The 18,215-nt window shown below is 51.0% G+C and overlaps 2 protein-coding genes across 15 annotated transcripts in view; one reads left to right on the top strand and one right to left on the bottom strand.

The window, feature by feature from the left end:
- Positions 1–13,295, top strand: part of Capn3 (calpain 3) — a 33,956-nt gene extending 20,661 nt beyond the window's left edge. For 5 of the 11 annotated variants that reach the window (XM_070005886.1, XM_070005885.1, XM_070005888.1 and 2 more), the window contains 16 exons: positions 1,033–1,118; positions 2,325–2,402; positions 3,085–3,245; positions 4,207–4,376; positions 4,619–4,630; positions 5,290–5,498; positions 6,173–6,209; positions 9,668–9,781; positions 10,538–10,615; positions 10,981–11,038; positions 11,123–11,187; positions 11,542–11,610; positions 11,692–11,770; positions 11,944–12,060; positions 12,346–12,404; positions 12,766–13,295. In XM_070005886.1, the coding sequence (XP_069861987.1) occupies positions 1,033–1,118; positions 2,325–2,402; positions 3,085–3,245; positions 4,207–4,376; positions 4,619–4,630; positions 5,290–5,498; positions 6,173–6,209; positions 9,668–9,781; positions 10,538–10,615; positions 10,981–11,038; positions 11,123–11,187; positions 11,542–11,610; positions 11,692–11,770; positions 11,944–12,060; positions 12,346–12,404; positions 12,766–12,792 (1,419 nt within the window). In that variant the 3' untranslated portion in view covers positions 12,793–13,295. Of the gene's footprint in view, positions 1–1,032; positions 1,119–2,324; positions 2,403–3,084; positions 3,246–4,206; positions 4,377–4,618; positions 4,631–5,289; positions 5,499–6,172; positions 6,210–9,667; positions 10,616–10,980; positions 11,188–11,541; positions 11,611–11,691; positions 11,771–11,943; positions 12,061–12,345; positions 12,405–12,765 lie in introns of those variants that run through there. The other 6 variants (XM_070005891.1, XM_070005889.1, XM_070005892.1 and 3 more) reach the window with 3 other exon arrangements.
- Positions 13,296–14,383: 1,088 nt separating this feature from the next.
- The window catches only part of Znf106 (zinc finger protein 106), a 53,754-nt gene continuing 49,922 nt past the window's right edge, over positions 14,384–18,215 (bottom strand). For all 4 annotated transcript variants that reach the window (XM_070005874.1, XM_070005876.1, XM_070005875.1 and 1 more), the window contains one exon: positions 14,384–17,953. In XM_070005874.1, the coding sequence (XP_069861975.1) occupies positions 17,897–17,953 (57 nt within the window). In that variant the 3' untranslated portion in view covers positions 14,384–17,896. The remainder of the gene's footprint in view (positions 17,954–18,215) is intronic.

Raw genomic sequence — 18,215 nt, forward strand, 5'->3', positions numbered from 1 at the left:
CAGGCCCAGAGTTCAGGCCCCATGACCTGCAAAAAGAAAGAAATACTACCTTTGTCCTAGAGAATTGGATTAGTGTGTTACCATAGGCCCTGCTCTCTCATGTTCAGTTACTGTATAATGTTTTGTTCTTCTGGAACTTCTGGGCTTTCCTGGGTCATGTCAGAAACAGGAATGTAGTACACAGTGGGGAAGTTGTACCCAAAGAAAGAGAAGGACAAAGAAGCTATTGTCTGTTACGCCCACTGCAGCAGACTGGAGGAAGGTGCACCTCTGTCCTGAGTTTTCCAGCTGCCTAAGTTTGTTCATTTGATTAGAGCATGATTCTGGTAAAATTATAAATCTGGGGCTGGGAAGGTGGCTCAGTGGTAGAGCGCTTGTCTTGCATGCATGAAGCCCTGGGTTCCATTCCTCAGCACCACATAAGCAGAAAAAGCCAGAAGTGGTGCTGTGGCTCAAGTGGTAGAGTGCTAGCCTTGAGCTGAAGAGCTGAGGGACAGCGCCCAGGCCCAGAGTTCAAGCCTCATGACCCACCAAAAAAAAAATTCACACAAGGCCTGAGGGCATGGTTCAAGTGGCAGAGTGCTTACCTAGAAAGTACAGGCTGGGAGTTCAAAACCCAGTGTTGCCAAAAAAAAAAAAAAAAAAGTAAGCAAATGAAAATTCACACAAAGGCACCTAGTATATTTTCATCCTCCACTAAAGCTCAACGGTAACTAGGATATTCTTCTGGAAAACTGGTTCTTAGAAGATAATGAAGCCAGGCCAGGCCAGGCCCTAATCCAGTTTTCTTTCCTATTTCCTTGTGCTGCCGAAGATTGCTTGCTAGGAAAGTTCTCTCCCAGTAAGCTATACCCAAGGTCCCCTAACTCCTGATTAGGTTCTCACCCCAACATTCAGCAGCTTCTTGGCCAAGGCCAGGCAGGACAGCTCCATCACTGGCTCTTTCCATCCCCACCCTGCCCCCTGCACAAGACAGAAGCTCCCCTTGCCACACAGTCTCCAGAGTCTGAGTGGTTTTTCTCTTTGCCCAAGGCCACATTCAAAGATGAGAAGGTGAAGCTGGTACGGCTGCGGAACCCCTGGGGCCAGGTGGAGTGGAATGGCTCCTGGAGTGATGGGTAGGTGATGGGTTGGGTACTGCACCGTGAGAACACACGAGGGAACAAGATCACCCTCACAATCAAAGACCTGTTGAGGATGTGGCGCAGTGACAGTGATTGGCTCGCAGGCGCACAGCCCCGGGAGTAAAAGTCCCCAGCACTGCAGAAAGACAAACAGAAGGACATGACCTGTGGAGGAGAAGGTGCAGGTGTGGGCAGAGAAAGGGGGGGGGGGGTGAGGCGGGGGAGGGTGCCTGGGAGCCAGGCATCTAGAAAGGTTTCTGCCGGTCATCTCTAAAAGGATGGATTTCAGAAAGCTTAGATAAGCTCAGGCAGGCACAGAGCCTTCATGACAGGCAATTTCCATTTCTGGTGTCTCTGTGTCTTATCTGTAAAATGGTGACAATATTAACACCTTGAAGGCAATTATGAGGAGTAAATGTAACCATTTTTTTTTGGAAAGAACTGAGATTGACTGTGATTTTTCTCCCTCTCCTGGTCTCCATACAAAGACACAGTTGGCCCCTGAAAGAACTCAACTGCTTATCACTGAAAGCAATAGACTGCGAGGCATGGTGGAACACAGTAGTAATCCCAGTGCACGGAAGGCTCAGGTGGGAGGGCTGCAAGTTTGAGTCCAGTCTAGGCTACATAGTGAGGATCAGTCTCAAGAAAAGGAGTAGGAATTAGACTTGGGGAAACAGAAAGAACAAATGTGAAGAGCTTCTGCAGGCTCTGAACGTTGTAATGCTCTACTGCGTTCAACTCACTGGCTGGTTCTTGGTTGCCTCTACTGGAACCTTCCAGGTGGCAGCTGCCTGAGTTCCTCCTTTATTCATTCCCCGGAGGGGACAGACAGCAGGACTTGGTAGTGAGAGTAAAAGGCAAGATCTGCACTTTTTTGGGGGGGAGGGAGGGTTCCAGTCTTGGGGCCTGAACTCTAGGCCTGGGCGCTGTCCCTCAGCTCTTCAGCTCAAGGCTAGCGCTCTACCACTTGAGCCTCAGCCCCACTTCTGGCTTTCTCTGCTTATGTGGTGCTGAGGAATCGAACCCAGGGCCTCATGCATGCGAGGCAAGCGCTCTACTACTGAGCCACCTTCCCAGCCCCAAGATCTGCATTTTGATGGCTCACTCTGGCTGCAGTTTTCTCAGATGTCTTCTGTTGCAACTCACATCAGGCCTGCCCTTCTTCGTCCTTCTGTAATCTCTGTGTTTTCCCACCAGCTGGAAAGACTGGAGCTTTGTGGACAAAGAGGAGAAGGCCCGTCTGCAGCACCAGGTCACTGAGGACGGAGAGTTCTGGTGAGTCCTGGACCCCAGGAAGTGTCCAAGAGGAAGCGATGAAGCAGAGAGTTTGACCCCAGTCCCTGGGCAGACACTGTCAGGTTCCTGCTCTGGGAGATCTGGGCCTTGCTTCTTCCTTCAGCCAGAAGCCCAGCAGGGACTGCCAGTCATAGGAATGACCGGAGCTCAGAACCAGGCCCTGGTAATGTGGCTCCTGTTCTAGCCACATTTGCTCCCTGGTACGAGCCTGGCTTTCTTGTGAGCCTAGGAAGCTCTGCTCACCTGATCACTCTCATTGCTTCATCTGTGCTCAGTCTTCAAAGGAAACTTCCCCAGAACGCCTTTGGGTCTCCCAGGGAGCCAGATTCATTTTCTTGTGATGTTCATCACCTTTCAAGTTGCTTGCTTCATTTTCCTCTCCCAAATGGTATCTTCTTCTGCTGAACCTACCACTGTGCCTACTGCACAGTTATGTCTAGCTCTCTGCTCAGAGACACCTGAGCTTCACTCCTGGAAGAGCTGACTGGTAGTTTGGAGATGATACATCAGAACTGACAGTGTTCTCTCTAAAAAGAAAAGCCTGTATTCTCTCAAGTTCCTGGGAACTAATGTATTATGCTGCATTAGTCCCAGAACCATCCCTTCCCTGGCCTCTGCCACAGGCTCCCATTTGGGCCTTTCTTGTCTTTCAACCTCTCAGGATGTCCTATGATGACTTCATCTACCATTTCACAAAGCTGGAGATCTGCAACCTCACAGCTGATGCCCTGGAGTCTGATAAGCTCCAGACCTGGACGGTGTCCGTGAACGAGGGCCGCTGGGTGAGGGGCTGCTCTGCTGGAGGCTGCCGCAACTTCCCAGGTGGGAGCGCCCTCAATGGGGGAGGGGTCCGAGCAGAACAAATTCCAGAGCAGCATTAACCACACGCCCAGCCTTTACTAAGCTCCAGTCATCTGCTATCTTATTAAATCCTTCCCATTCCACGGACGTTTTGAGAGTTGGTAGCACTGTTGAAGCAGGAAGCCATAGAGTAATATTGTGTCAGTCCATTTGAGGGTAGTTCTGGAGGACTGCAGGATTTCACATCAGGGATCTGGAGACTGCAAGTCCACAGGCCTCAGAACCTGGGAAGCTGATGATATAATTTTCAGTCCACGGCCAAAACCTGAGAACTTGTCTACTGGTGTAAATCCTGGAGATAAAGACCAGAAAGCCAGCTGGGCGCTGGTGGCTCACGCCTGTAATCCTAGTTACTCAGGAGGCTGAGATCTGAGGATCGCGGTTCAAAGCCAGCCCAGGCAGGAAAGAGTGTGAGACTCCTATCTTCAATAAACCACCAGAAAACTGGAAGTGGCGCTGTGGCTCAAGTGGTAGAGCGCTCACCTTGAGCTGAAGAGCTGAGGGACAGCGCCCAGGCCCAGAGTTCAAGCCCCATGACCGACAAAAAAAAAAAGAAAAGACCAGAAAGCCTGATGTTGTAATGTCTGAGGGCAGAGAAAGGCAATTCTCTTTCCAGGAGAGAAAGCGAATCCTTCTCTGGCCTTTTTGGTCTATCCGGGAGCCCCCAGTGGATTAGATGGTACTTGTTGACATCAAAGGTGAATCTTTCCCACTCAGTCCTCAGACTCACAGGTCAATCTCCTTTGGAAACAGCCCCACAAGATACACTAGAAATAATGGCTTACCAGCTCCCTGTCCAGTCGACACTTAAATGAACCATTTACCTAAGGGATAGAGAACAAGTTCCCTCTGTCTCATTTTCCTTCCTGCCCTTTATCTGTGCAGCGGATCTGAATGTGCATTTCCTTTCTGGGGGAAACAGATACTTTCTGGACCAACCCACAGTACCGTCTAAAGCTCCTGGAGGAAGATGATGACCCCGATGACTCCGAGGTGATCTGCAGCTTCCTGGTGGCCCTGATGCAGAAGAACCGTCGCAAGGACCGGAAGCTGGGGGCCAACCTCTTCACCATTGGCTTTGCCATCTACGAGGTACGCAGCGCCCGGAGACACACACCTTCCCAGCAAGAATTCCCAGAGCTCCTGCTGTCTGGCCGGCAGTGTTTGTAATGAGCAGAGGACAGGAGAAGGTGCAGTGGAGTGGGGTCGGGGGCAGGCAGGGTGGTACATGGCTTGTCAGAGTACACAGCTTTTGGCAGCCTTGTCCACCAGCTTTACACCTTCAGATCCTCAGATCTGAGGCAATTTTTTTTTCCCCATCCGTTTCTTTCCAGGTTCCCAAAGAGGTACAGCAGTGGCCAGCAGCACTTCCTGGGGGTCTGAGTCCATCTGTGGTTCACTAAGAAGCTGGCTGGTGGGGTCTGAGGGCGAGGCTGTGGTAGGAGAGGATCCTGCCCACATGATTGCAACTGCAGAACAGGGGGTCAGGTGCTACACGCTTGGGATGGACACTCCCTCTCTACCAGACACTGCTCACACCTCCATACACATGCATTTTTGCACGTGCAGGCAGTTGTACACTCACAATCTCTCTCTCTCTCTCTCTCTCTCACACACACACACACACACACACACACACACACACACGTTTTGAGAGTGGCTGTGCTCTGGGATGGAGGAAACAGCTCTTCTCAGAATCCAGCCAAGGCCCCTCTGCTCCTTTGGGGTCCTTCCCAGGGTTCGGAGCAGGTGAACACCAGTCCTGGTGAGTGGCTTTGTGTGGCAGAATGAGAGACTTCGCCTTACTTCTGAATCACAGCAAAAAAAAAAAAAAAAAAAAAGTAAGATGATATAAGGTGGGGAGCCCCAGTGATGTTGAGCTTATTTGAGGGTCAGGATGTGAAGGCGGGGACCAGGGACTTGGGAATAAACTCCTAGAAGGGACTGGACAGGACAGGGCGCCCTCCCCCGGGACTCAGGTCCCACGGGCTGCTCTGTGTCCTAGATGCATGGGAACAAGCAGCACTTGCAGAAGGACTTCTTCCTGTACAACGCCTCCAAGGCCAGGAGCAAAACCTACATCAACATGCGGGAGGTGTCCCAGCGCTTCCGCCTGCCTCCCAGCGAGTACGTCATCGTGCCCTCCACCTATGAGCCCCACCAGGAGGGGGAGTTCATCCTCCGCGTCTTCTCAGAGAAGAGAAACCTCTCCGAGTGAGTACCAGCCTGGCTCTAGCTATCCATCCCTAAAAACCCCGGGGGGGCCCTTTCCAGAGATCAGAGACAGGCTGTCTAAGCCGGGCCAGTCTTCTTCAGGGCTCCCGGGGTGTGCCGACCAGCTTCTGCCTCTTCCTGGAGCTCCCTAATCCACTCATTCATTCTTGCACACATTTACTGAACACCTATTATATCCCAGGTGTTCTAGGTAACAATAGATAGAAGCAGCATCTCTGCTGGGTTTTGAGATGATGATATACTCATAGAATAGGGAAGAGGAGTAAGAAGCATCATGGGTGATTGAAGTGTCAGGATAGGGTGGCAAGACAGACAGCAAAGCCATATCCTGTCCTTGGCCCTCACGGATATGTTCATAGGCTCTGCCACCCTGATCACTGTCCCCTGAAGAAATGTGAGGCCTGAGGATGGGTAGCTGGGTCGTAGCTTTGGGGACCTGGGGGAGTGGTGGTGGGGGACACCAGTCAGAACCTGTGTGGTGGGCCTTGGCTGCTGGCAATGATGCCTACCGGTGGCTGGCTCCTGGCTGGATGTTTAATCCCAAGGGATCTCTTAAATCAGTGTCAGTTTGTCCACCCAAGCAGCCATGTGGCCTGATCCTTCATGCTGTTCCTAGTGACACCGAGACACCCGCATGTTTGTGTTTTTCACAGGGAAGTTGAAAATACAATCTCTGTGGATCGGCCAGTGGTGAGTGGTTGATTGATAAGAGGAGGTGCAGAGGGCTGCTTTTCCTGGGCCAGGCAGGGTAACCGGGAGAGTGAGGACTAGCAGAGGGCCGTGGAGGGCCGTTGTCACTGCAGCTTCTGCTGGGCATGGATGGAAGACATGGGTCTCAGGGGTTTGGCTGGGAAGAATGGGGGATGAATGAGTAGAGGAAGGGAGCAAGGCCACAGGAAGGGATGCCAGGAAGACAGCTAACATGGATGCAGTTGGACAAGGGGAATTCCCAGGTAGCGAAAAGGAAGTATACCTGCTTTGAACCCGCCATCAAAACCAGAGCTTCACTCACCACCCAAGTGGCCCGGACAAGTCATATAGCCCCTCTGACTCGGTTTCTCAATCTGCAAAGTGGGAGGGATAATAAGATGCCTGGCGATGCTTTTGTGGGTTTATTTAACTCAGAGGTAGTGTGGCACGTCCGCCCCAGCACGGGCAGAGGTTGTAATCCACAGGTTTTACACTTCAAGGTATTTTTCACATGTGTTATTCATTTGATGCTTGCAAGTCTTCTGAGAGGTAGATGGCGTTATCAGCCCTACCTTTCAAGCAAGACAGCCGGGCTCCGCGGGGCTACCTGACTTCCTTGCATTCATGGAGCTGGTAAGTGGCAGGCAGGACTGGAACTCAAGATTCAGATTCTGACTCAACATAGGTTTCCGACCACCTCGTCCAGGCCAGCCCCTAGGGCCGAGAACCCCTACATTAGAAACAGTCAGTGTATGCTTCAGATTGAGGAGTCTTAGGGCTGTGAGCACTGGTTAGTAAACAGTGGGTGTCACCTGAAGCAGCAGGATGAGCGCTCCACTGAATATCTTCCTGGTAGTGTCAGCACAGTCACCACCTCCTTCATCCTGTGCCAGTGCCAGGTCTCCACGGGCTCCGAGCTGCTGCAGACATTTGCTGTCAGCGCTCTGTGCATTTGGTTCTGGATTCTGGCAATCACCGTACAGTATCGCCAGGGGCTGCGCACTCACACACTGCAACCACACAGAAAGAGCAGCAGGTGTAGGGCCTTGGGTGTCCCTCTACGGGTTCTCAAATGACACTTGGCTTCAGTGTTGGTGGGTGCAGAGGGCAGCTGCCCAGGATGCTGCCAGCCTAGCCGCCAAACCTCATAGTACAAAAGGAGTCCCAAGCCTGGATCCCCACATTAAATCTCCTGACGTGAAATGTTTGCTCAAAAAAATTGTTTTTAACTATTCCTTAAGTCATATTCATTTTCAGGATAGTTTGAATGAGCCGTATGTTCAATGTTTTAGCAAACAATTACATTAAAAAAAGAAAAAAACAGCCAGAAGGTCTATTTCCTCACGTATTTTGTAACAGTGAGTTATTAAAACAAAGCCACAGCCAGGCACTGGTGGCTCACACCTGTCAGCCTAGCTACTCAGAAGGCTGAGATCTGAGGATCACGGTTCAAAGTCAGTCTGGGCAGGAAAGTTCATGAGACTCTTATCTCCAGTAAACCACCAGAAAACAGGAAGTGGCGATGTAGCTCAAGTGGTAGAGCGCTCGCCTTGAGCTGAAGAGCTGAGGGACAGTGCTCAGGCCCAGAGTTCAAGCCCCGCAACCAACAACAAAAAACAACAACAAAAGCCACAGCAGCTACCAGTCTCTGATAGGAACAGGGGAGGAATTCTTTTTCCACCCTCCACACTTCTTGCTGGAGCCAGTTAACCCAGCTATGTGGACCCGGGACCTATACCCCAAGCTTCAGATCAGTTCTAAACATTTTCACTCATTGTCCATTTACTGTTTCCATTTCTTACACAGAAAAAGAAAAAAACTAAGGTGGGTGTAATGGGTGAGTGGTTAGAGCACTGTGCACGTGCGTGCGTGCGTGCGCGTGCATGCATGTATCCAACTTGCCTCTCCCATGCCTGCCTTCCCTGAGTCCCCGGTGGGCTGAGTGTGACGGCGATGGCTGAGGGAAGGCTTGTGCAGAGACTCGTCTAGCTGCTTTTCCTAAGAGACGATTCCCATTTTAAGAGGGGAAGGAAAGGTACAAACTAACCTGCTCAAGGCGGTCCCTCTCCAGAGATCTGTGCCCTGAGCCACTGGGGGCCAGCAGACAAGCTTTGCGGCTAATGTTCCTGGTGGTACCTGGAATGCATCACCCAGGTTCTGCAGGTATGGGGCCTAGTGCAGAGCAGGCCCAGCTTTCCCCCCACTTACCACAGTATCTAAAGGGAGGCCCCCTTATTACTCCTGAGGGCACAGATGCAGAGAAGTAACTTGGTCCAGGACACAGCTAATGAGTGGGACAACTGGACATGGAAGCCTTACATGTCTACTCCACCTCCAACACCTGTGTTTCTTGGCTACCCTCCCGGTGCCCGGCCTCTTCCACTCCAAAGCCTGGGTGATCCCGACCTGCACCTGGGTCGGCACACACGTGCCTGGCTCCAGGGGTGCTCCACAGCTATGCCGTACCCATTGGCACACATTCCCCTCACACAGGGGCCTCTGCTTGCTCTGGGATCCCTGCAAGCTTCAGTTGCTTGTGCAAACCCCTCGGGGACCTGCTGAGTTCCAAGGCCGTTTTCTTGTCTGCTTACTCCAGCTACCCAAGACCAGCAGCATGGGAAGACAGTGGGCCTCCCTAGCCAGGCGGCTTGTTCTGCTTTGAGACTCTGCCTACTTACCCCATTCTTCTCTGAGCTGCATCCCTGAGTCTGCGGCTTCCTCTGGCTTTCCATATGGGGTGCACAGCCCCACCTCTTTCCATAACCTCTTCACTTGCACGAGCATAACTTCCGACTGTCTCTTGAAATCTTCCCTGTGCTTTCAGTACAGGTTTGCATCCGGTTTTCTCATCTAATCCCCACAGGGCCAGGGAGGGAAAAGCAGGTTTGGCCATCGCCATTAAGAGCTGAGTAAACTGAGGTCAGGACAGGTATTTGTTATGAGAGAGGTAGGGCTGTCCGTGTTCTGAGCAGGCCAATGACCAGCCTTTTTCCAGTCTGTACTCTGCAGATTCACCCAAGGCTCCTCACTAGCCGCCGTGATTTCAATAATGAGGGTTAGGGGCTCTGCCTGCCTTTTAACCAAAGCACCTAAAGTTGTTTTGAGATGGTCCATGTTGTCTAGGCTGGTCTTGAACTTGTGATTCTGCTGCCTCAGCCTCCCCAGTAGGATTATAGGCACGTACCCAACCATGCCTGGGGTAGAAGCTATTTTTATTGGTTTTATTTATATGTGGATTCTGGGGAAATCTAAAGTATTTCTATTGGGGAAAAAAATTCAAAAGTATTTGAAAACCACTGTCCTGGATCATGCTGCTCTTAACACCCTTAGCCTCATCACGCGTCAGACCTCATTGTGCCAGGCTTACTGCGCCCTGAGGGGAGGCTGACTGCCGGCACACTCTCAACCTGTAATCCTTGCTTCCTTCCCGCCCTTGTCCACTTCCCTCCTCTCCCCAGCCCATCATCTTCGTTTCAGACCGAGCAAACAGCAACAAGGAGCTGGGTGTGGACCAGGTGTCAGAGGAGGGCAAAGACAAAACAAGCCCTGAAAAGCAAGAGAAATGCCCACAGGTTTTTGTGCATGTGGCATGAATGGGGTGGCTCGTGCACAGCAGGGGGCCTCCTGTGCTCCCACGGGGGGTGTGTCTTCACCGTCTAGCGCCAGTTCCTCCAAGCTCTGGGATGCCACCCGGCAGATGACTTACTGGCTGCCCTACCAAAGCGGCCACAGGAGTGCAGTGCGGGCTGGGCCTCCCGACTGGGGCAAACCCCGCGGGCACGCGGGCAGAGGGACTGGCAAGGGCTGAAGACCTGCTTGGGAGAAGAATGCCTGTCTTTAGTCTTTGAGCTCTTGACAAAGGAGCTTAAGTACCAAAAGCAGGGGGGCTACTGATGGCAATGGGGGTCCTCCAGAGCGGAGGAGAGGTCACGGAAGCTTCGTGGAATTGGGGCTAAGGGTGAAAAGTTCAGTGCAGGTCTGTGTCCTTTGTTGTGGACACATGCAGTGGGGTGGAGAACTGAGCCTCAGTGACAGGCAGATGGAGGCAGATGGAGGAACTGGAATGGTTGGGTCAGGTTCAGGACCCAGGAGAAGGCTGGGGGGGGGGGGCACGGGCGGGAGTGGTCTGCTTACTGGCACAGTAAATGTATGAGCGGACGAGGTTCAAAGAGCCACCTAGGCCTAGATGGTTCTCACTCCAGCTCACCAGATTGGAGTAAGAAATCCCCATGCCAGCGCCTGCTGCCACCTGGGCTGTTTGCCTGGAGGAGCTTTCCTCCCGGTCTGTCTGGCCCGATTCCCACAAGTCCCCCATTGTATTTCCATAGCCCCGGCCTGGCAACCCGGACCAGGAGAGCGAGGAGCAGCAGCAGTTCCGAAACATTTTCAAACAGATAGCAGGGGATGTGAGTATCTCCAAGCCAGGGACTGACTGCCCTTCTAGGTTAGCTGCCAGTGACTGGCTGTTTCATTACTGCCCAGAAGAGGGGGTTTGCCCTGTACGTGTGCAACACAGATGCCCACAAGCCCTTGGGTTTTAGACGGACATATTCACTGGCTCAGAGCCCTCTGGTGTGAGCTGCCTACACAATGTGGACAGCTGAGGGTACAGTACTGGGCACTGTCTCCCCCCTAGAGAACCCCCAGCTCCCCAGCACCAACTGGGACTACACAAATGTGGACAGCTGGGGTTGGTTTTGCAAAGCCTCCGCCCCACCAGCGGCGCTACCCTTGAACCATGACTCCCCTCTCTCTCTCCTTCCATCCTCAGGACATGGAGATCTGTGCAGACGAGCTCAAGAACGTCCTTAACACAGTTGTGAACAAACGTGAGCAACTCAGAGCAGACGAAGGGGATGGGCAGGGAGTCCAGCTGTCTGAAAGCAGCTCCTCACTCTTCTCCATCCCCCCAGACAAGGACCTGAAGACACAAGGCTTCACGCTGGAGTCCTGCCGCAGCATGATCGCTCTCATGGACGTATCCTTCCACCTGCTGTCACCTGCCCACAGGGGACAGGGGGAAAAAAAGGAATGTCCCATCAGACAGAGGGCCTAAACTATGCACCCCAAAAGACCTGAGACCCCGACTCAGAATATCCTGGTTGCTGTTTGAAAGGGGTGGTAGCTAACCCCACCCTCAGGCCTGAAATCCTGCCGGGGATTCTGCCCCCATAGAGGATAAAGCTGGGAGGGGGGTGATTGTGGAGAGGAGAGGAAGGCTACACAGCTCGCCGGGTAGTGGGTGAGCAGCCTCCCAGACTCCCCCTCATCAGTCCCTCCCAGTGCGGGGGGATTTCACTGTGAGCCCTTGGCCCTGACCTCCCGCCTTCAGACAGATGGCTCAGGGAGGCTGAACCTGCAGGAGTTCCACCACCTGTGGAAGAAGATCAAGGCCTGGCAGGTGGGAGAGGGAGGCGGCGCTGGGGTGGAGGGGTTGATTCAGGGATTCAGTGTGTGACCTTGTCTTCAAATTTGTTTTCAGAAAATCTTCAAACGCTACGACACAGACCATTCAGGCACCATCAACAGCTACGAGATGCGAAACGCAGTCAACGATGCAGGTGCCATGGAGGGGTGGCCGGCAAGAGGAAGCTAACCTGAGGGGAGCAGGAATGGAGGGGAAGTGAGGCTACTAGGACCATGAGAAGGAGGGAGGATTCTCACCTTCCTTCCTGAGGCCAGGGACAAGGGCAGGGAGATGAACTCAGCTCCTCCGCTACCGTTGCCTCCGCAGGATTCCACCTCAACAGCCAGCTCTATGATATCATCACCATGCGCTACGCAGACAAACACATGAACATCGACTTTGACAGCTTCATCTGCTGCTTTGTCAGACTGGAGGGCATGTTCAGTAAGTGGGGGGGAGGGGTACCGTTCAGCACTCTCGAGCTTTCCCGGCCCCTCCCTCCCCCAATAGGGACATGTGGGAACCTCGGCCAGATAATCCAGTGTCCGGGCTGAACAAAGACCAAGGCGGCTCTTGGTCCAGGAAAGGATGGCAAGGAGAGGGTCTCTAGCCATGTCACCTGCAGATATTTGTGCTGAAGGACAACACGGCATACATTTCCTTCAGACATGTTATAGCAGGGGACGTGGAACAAGTCTGTAAATGGCCTGCGCATTCTTTTTTACACAGGAGCTTTTAATGCATTTGACAAGGATGGAGATGGTATCATCAAACTCAATGTTCTCGAGGTAAACAGACCTTGCACATTCTTCCTGCACCGTAAAGCCCATGACAGTGCAAGACACAATGTTCCTTACTTCTAGAGAGTGGCGGAGGGATGGGTAGGAAGGGAAGATGAAGCAGAGAAACTCAGCAGGGAGATCATGTAATAGCAAAAAGCTCCAGAAAGGCCTCAACCCCTAAAATTACCTGACACTAGAAAACATGTACCTCTGGAGACCACCTGGGGAAAAAGGACACGGCAAACAGGCTCCTCCTTTGAAAATCTTGCTGGTATCTATTCCCTCCCCTCCCCCGCAGCTGTAAGATGCGTAGGGCTGGGCTGCTCTGTCCTTGTCTACGTTCTGATCCTGGGACTTCCTCTTTCAGTGGCTGCAGCTCACCATGTATGCATGAACCAGGCTGCCCTTGTCCAAGGCCACGCAGGATCACTCAGGACTCCACTGTATCCAGTATCGCTAGAGGCCCTGGCCTCCAGTGACTCAGTAGATGTGCCACCACGAGGCCTCCAGGTGCTTCCCCGGTCGGTTCTCCTCCACGTCCCTCTCTCGTCTTGATGCGTAGCCTGACTCTTGGAGCACACCTCTGTCCCTCTGCAAGTGTCTGCCTCTGCTAGGTGCAGTGTGTGCAGAGGTCTGCTGATTCTGAAGCAAACGCTCTCCTGTAGCTTGTACCAGGCTGACTGCAGAGCAGCCGCTAGAAGCCCATCACCTGTATGCTTTCCCACTCATGGGACAATAGCCAAACTTGCACTTGGATCCGTCTGACTGTTTTAGGATGGGCCTGGCTCTGGGGTAAACAAATCCAGTGGAACAGGGTTGGATACTTTGAGTTGTCTGACTCCTAAGTTTAGCTGCATTCAGAGAGAAGAAGTTGATCTAAATAAAGGCATGTGTACAGCTGGTTCCACTGTGTTTTGTATCCCCACATTTATCAGCCAGAGCAGGACTGAATACCTTCCAGTAATAAACTCACCTGCACAAAGCCCCAGGCTGAATTCTACAGCCATGCCCTGAATGTACCTAGAAGCCAAGGCTGGCAGGGCCCGCTTAGCACTTGATGGCAGAAAGCCCTAGTTTCCAAATAGAACACCAGCACACAAAAACCTCAGCCTTGAGCCCCATTTCAGTCACACCTATATTGCTTGACTAGTCCCTCAGGTAAGGAAGGGGGAACATATTTAGCTATATTGGGCAAAATAATTGTTGGTGTACAGAACACAAGAAAGTGTAAACTTTTGTGGGTGACTGGAAGGAGGGGCAATGTAGTTTTCTGTTTTTTTTTTTGCCAGTCTGGGCCTGGGCACTATCCCTGAGTTTCTTTTGCTCAAGGCTAGCACTCTACTACTTGAGTCACAGCACCATTTCTGGCTTTTTTGAGTATTTCTTGCAGATAAGAGTCTCATGGAGTTTTCCTGCCCGGGCTGGCTTTGAACTGTTGATCCTCAGATCTCAGCCTCTTGAGAAGCTAGGATTACAGGTGTGAGCCACAGGTGCCTGGATCAAAGATAGTTTTTTTTTTTGTTTGTTTGTTTGTTTGTTTTTTGTCGGTCATGGGGCTTGAACTCTGGGCCTGGGCGCTGTCCCTCAGCTCTTCAGCTCAAGGCGAGCGCTCTACCATTTGAGCTACAGCGCCACTTCCAGTTTTCTGGTGGTTTATTGGAGATAGGAGTCTCACGGTCTCTCCTGCCCGGGCTGGCTTTGAACCACGATCCTCAGATCTCAGCCTCCTGAGTAGCTAGGATTACAGGCGTGAGCCACCAGCGCCCGGCTCAAAGATAGTTTTTTGAGTTTAGTTCCAGGTACTTGCTCTAAGATACCAGACAAATCCCAAGTGTAGCTGTGTGTCCATTTTACCTGGGCTGTAGCCTGTGGCACATCTGTAAGCAACACATCTCTAAACATCTTGTGTTTTCTACCACTGTTCTCATGCTTTATGCCAACGTGCAGAAAAAGACGTTTTGACTATGAAGATGCAAACAAGGTAATGAAAGTAAACAGTCAATTAGTAAAAGTACTTTATTCTCCTCTTGTATTTGCTCTATACCTTGCTTTACAAAGTTATGAAGTTCACAGCTTTATACCAAAATGTAAGAAGACTAGGCTTATTTGTTTATAAACATTTTTGCAGTCAGGTGTCATCTGACTTCTTCCTTCAAATCCATACTCAATACTGAAGAAAAAAATCAGAAACCAAGGGTACTGGAGTAGCTCTAGGGGACAGTATTTCTCTTAATAGGAGAAAGGTCTTCAACAGCCTTTCCTCCTTCGATCCCATTTTGCCTCCAGTTCAGCTGCATTACAACCTTGAATTCAGAGCAAATCTGGGAAACCCTAGTCACCATGCGGCTCAGCAGGGCCACACACTTAGGGCAGTAGGTGAAGTCAGCTACTGTGTGGGAAGCAGGGGTTTGGTTTAGAGGAGGGTCGCGCATCCACTTTCACATGGAACTTGGCAGAGCTCAAAGCACTTCCACACTTGCTCAGTTGTGTCCATCCACCCTTCTCTCAACCCCACGGTCTTAAATGACTCTGGCTGGGCTGAAACCACCATTTTACCAATGTGGCAAGCATGGTCTTCATAATAATGCTAAGAGCTCTCCTTTAGGTAACAAGAACTATATTTAAAAGTATGCACTTACAAACTGCAATATTTGAGCAAGCCAGAGTATGTGTGCTATTCAAATTTCACTTCGCAATATACTTCAATCTCCTCTCCACTGGATTCTCTTCCACAAAACACACCACACCATTCATTGCTCTAGTTGCACGCCTACGCCCATGCCCAGCAGCTAGCCACATGCCTAGTCACAAGCTGTCCACTCTATCATCTACCAGGAAAAACGACAAAAGAAAACCTTGGTTAGGCAAACAGTCACTTCAACAGCAAGGGCACTGCCTATAAATCACATGTAGGTCATGAATGAAACACTCACGTGCTCGCTATTCTGGGGGAGAAAAACCTCCCCACAAAAGCAGGAGTGTGGTAGTGAATCACTTCTCAATTCAAGTAACATCAGGTCAAGTTAAGTTGCTATTTTTGTTTGCATTGTTTAGAACCGAGCAGAGGAGCATGCCAAAATATATTCTGAACCTGATTAACAACTTTTACAGAAAACTGAAAGTGACTGACACTTTTATCAGTGTAAACTGATGTATAAAGAATGTATAAATGGTATAAAGAATGAGCATGTGAAAAGATTTATTCTGTGGTTTCCTTGGCTTGGTATTGTCAAGAATTCTAAAGATGGCTTCCAACTACTGGAAAGTGCCAGTTTCTGTTGGGTTAGTGGACAGTTAGATCCTTTCCTTCGTGAACTACTGAGCTGTAAGTAGTCAACACGGACCTGAGCCACCGCCCTGGGAGCACAAGCAGAGGCTGAGATCTGTAATGACACACCGACAACTGACTTTCCCTCAGCCCAGCTCTGCACAACTTTCAAAACACACAGATCAGGACGCAACCAAACAAAAGGGGCCAAGACCCCCCGGCTCTTTCCTTTCTCAAGAGGGCTGGAATGGGTCATTCTCCATCACTCATAAACAATTTCACGCTTTTGAAAAGAACACATTACTGCTGCTGCTTCAAAGAAAACTTTTGTGACATGAGAAACAATACAATCCAGGTGCCCACCTGGACTCATGTATGCAAGAAGCATACCCATGCACACACCCAGACAGATGTGCGCCTGTAACTCTACCGAGTTAAGTCCCGAGTGCCTGGCCCTCCGCGCCCTGCTGCCCGCTGGAAATGTGTCACCCCTCTCCCTGCTCCACAGGCCCTTGGCCGACAGCACCGGAAGCTTCCTTAGCACCTCACCCTGCCAGCATGCAAACGCTGCCTCACTGAGGCCCAGGGAAATGTGCAAGCTTTGGCAGTAAATCCAGATGGAGTCCTGGGAGGCCACTACCCTCAGACCCACAGAACAGCGTGACTGCTCTGGTCACGGTTCTAGGAATGGGGGGTGAGAGGTGGGAAGAGCGGCTTTAATCTCCCACAGAATCAGCATTAATCCACCTGATCCACACTATCTCTTCAACATCAGACAAATCTAAGCCATGCGACTAACGGAAGTTTTCGTACTTGCAAGGGGAGAGAGTGAATGGCTTGTGGGGCCATCCGTTACCTAGCAGCAGCTCTAGTTCTCAACGTTTTCTGGACCAGTAAGAAACACAGGAGCTTTTTCCTGGAGAAAAGAACACGTACTTAAGTCTTCCATTATAAATGCCCAGGACTCACAGACCCTGCCCCACCCCAAAGCCAGAGGGAGAAGTGCGCACAGCTGCACTCACGCTGAGGGGTGAGAACACCCTGAAGGTGCAGTGCCCGCAGACAGGGCCACACCCTGAGCCACCTAGCGGCATGGGGCTCCCCCACTCATTTCTCTCTCTCTCAACAATCTTGAGTTTTAGATTCCAGAAACAAGAGCAGAAAGTGACACTTAGTGTACTTTTACTGAACAACAGTCCAGAGAAAAATCCCCAAGTCCCACAATGAAAGTGAGGCTCTGTTGACCTGGGTGCTTCAGTTGTCCCAGATTCCTCAGCCAGCAGGTGGGTAAAGACCAAGATACTGGCTTCCAAAAGTCTCCAGAAGGCCGGCTTCAGTCTGTGATGCTTTAGTCTTAACTCCCTGACCTGGGGTGCTGTGGGTGGGTGGAAAACGCCCTGTGAGCCCAGAGGACTGAGGGCTGCCATTGCTCTAGGCACAGTTAAAGGGCAGGAGAGGTGCAGGGACACAGGGTATGCCTCCAGCCCAGACAGCCGAAGGCACCTGTGGCAAGGAGCTCCCGGGCCTAACAGCAGAACGGAAAAGGAGACATTAGCCTGGCTGCTGCCTCACAGCGGGCGCTCTGTCAGACCTGCACACAAGTTCTCCAGGAAAGGCTCCCACAAGGACTCATCTCAATGGGACTGGTTCCTGAATCCTCCAACTCAAGCTGGTTATCAATAATCTCCCATGTGTCCTGTTGCACTGCAAGCCAGTTCTGTCCATTTACTAAGGAAGTGAATATCTGAAACACACTACAAATAATGGTTAAGAAAGGTAAGTATACACCCAGTTTTTACAACTGGGTCCTGAAAATGTAGCATCTGAACAAAGCTGTACTGAAAGCTTGACTATCAAAGGCAGAAAGCATTGTAAGAAACATAAACTAGAAACTGCAAGCTCAAAGTGACAAAAATATGATTAGGGCCAAAGTAGGTAAGCCAATTAAGATCTGGAGTTTTAATAACCATGGAAAGAATGCATGAATCACTCTATGTCCCAGAGGAGTATAGGTATCCTTAAAAAATAGCTGTTTCAATGTCATTGCACCCTCCTGCACAAACTTGAAATGTGACCTCTGACCTCACAGAGCTGTGCAGGCTTTTGCTAGTTGGTAAGCCTGGCTTTCTACTTCCCCGCTTCCCGGGGGAAGGAGAGGGAGTGGTCTGTGTGAAGAGGCCACGACGAAATAGTTCTACTAGTGACTTCCCAACATGGGAGGCAACAAACTTCATGAATCAATTCTGCTGTCATCGTCAGCATGTCGTTCGATGTGTCCAGCAGCATCCTAAGGAGAAGGGGAGAGGGACCGTGAGACACAAATTGGCTGGAAGACAGGAGCAAGTCAAAGCCGAGGAAAGCCCCCAGATAATTAATTTATGCACTCAGCTGTAAGTTCTCCTCTTACCAAAGAGCACTGGAATAAATCTGTAGGTTCAATTACTGAGTTTGAGAAACATCGAAAAATAATCTCTAAGCTCTTGATGAAAATCTGCCATGTTCTTCCTCCCAAGTCTCAGAATAATAAAGAAGAAATACGCCCAGGATAT

This window comes from Dipodomys merriami, unplaced genomic scaffold (genome assembly GCF_024711535.1).
Source record: "Dipodomys merriami isolate MVZ:Mamm:240054 unplaced genomic scaffold, mDipMer1.0.p SCAF_69, whole genome shotgun sequence".
Classification (NCBI taxonomy): domain Eukaryota; kingdom Metazoa; phylum Chordata; class Mammalia; order Rodentia; family Heteromyidae; genus Dipodomys; species Dipodomys merriami.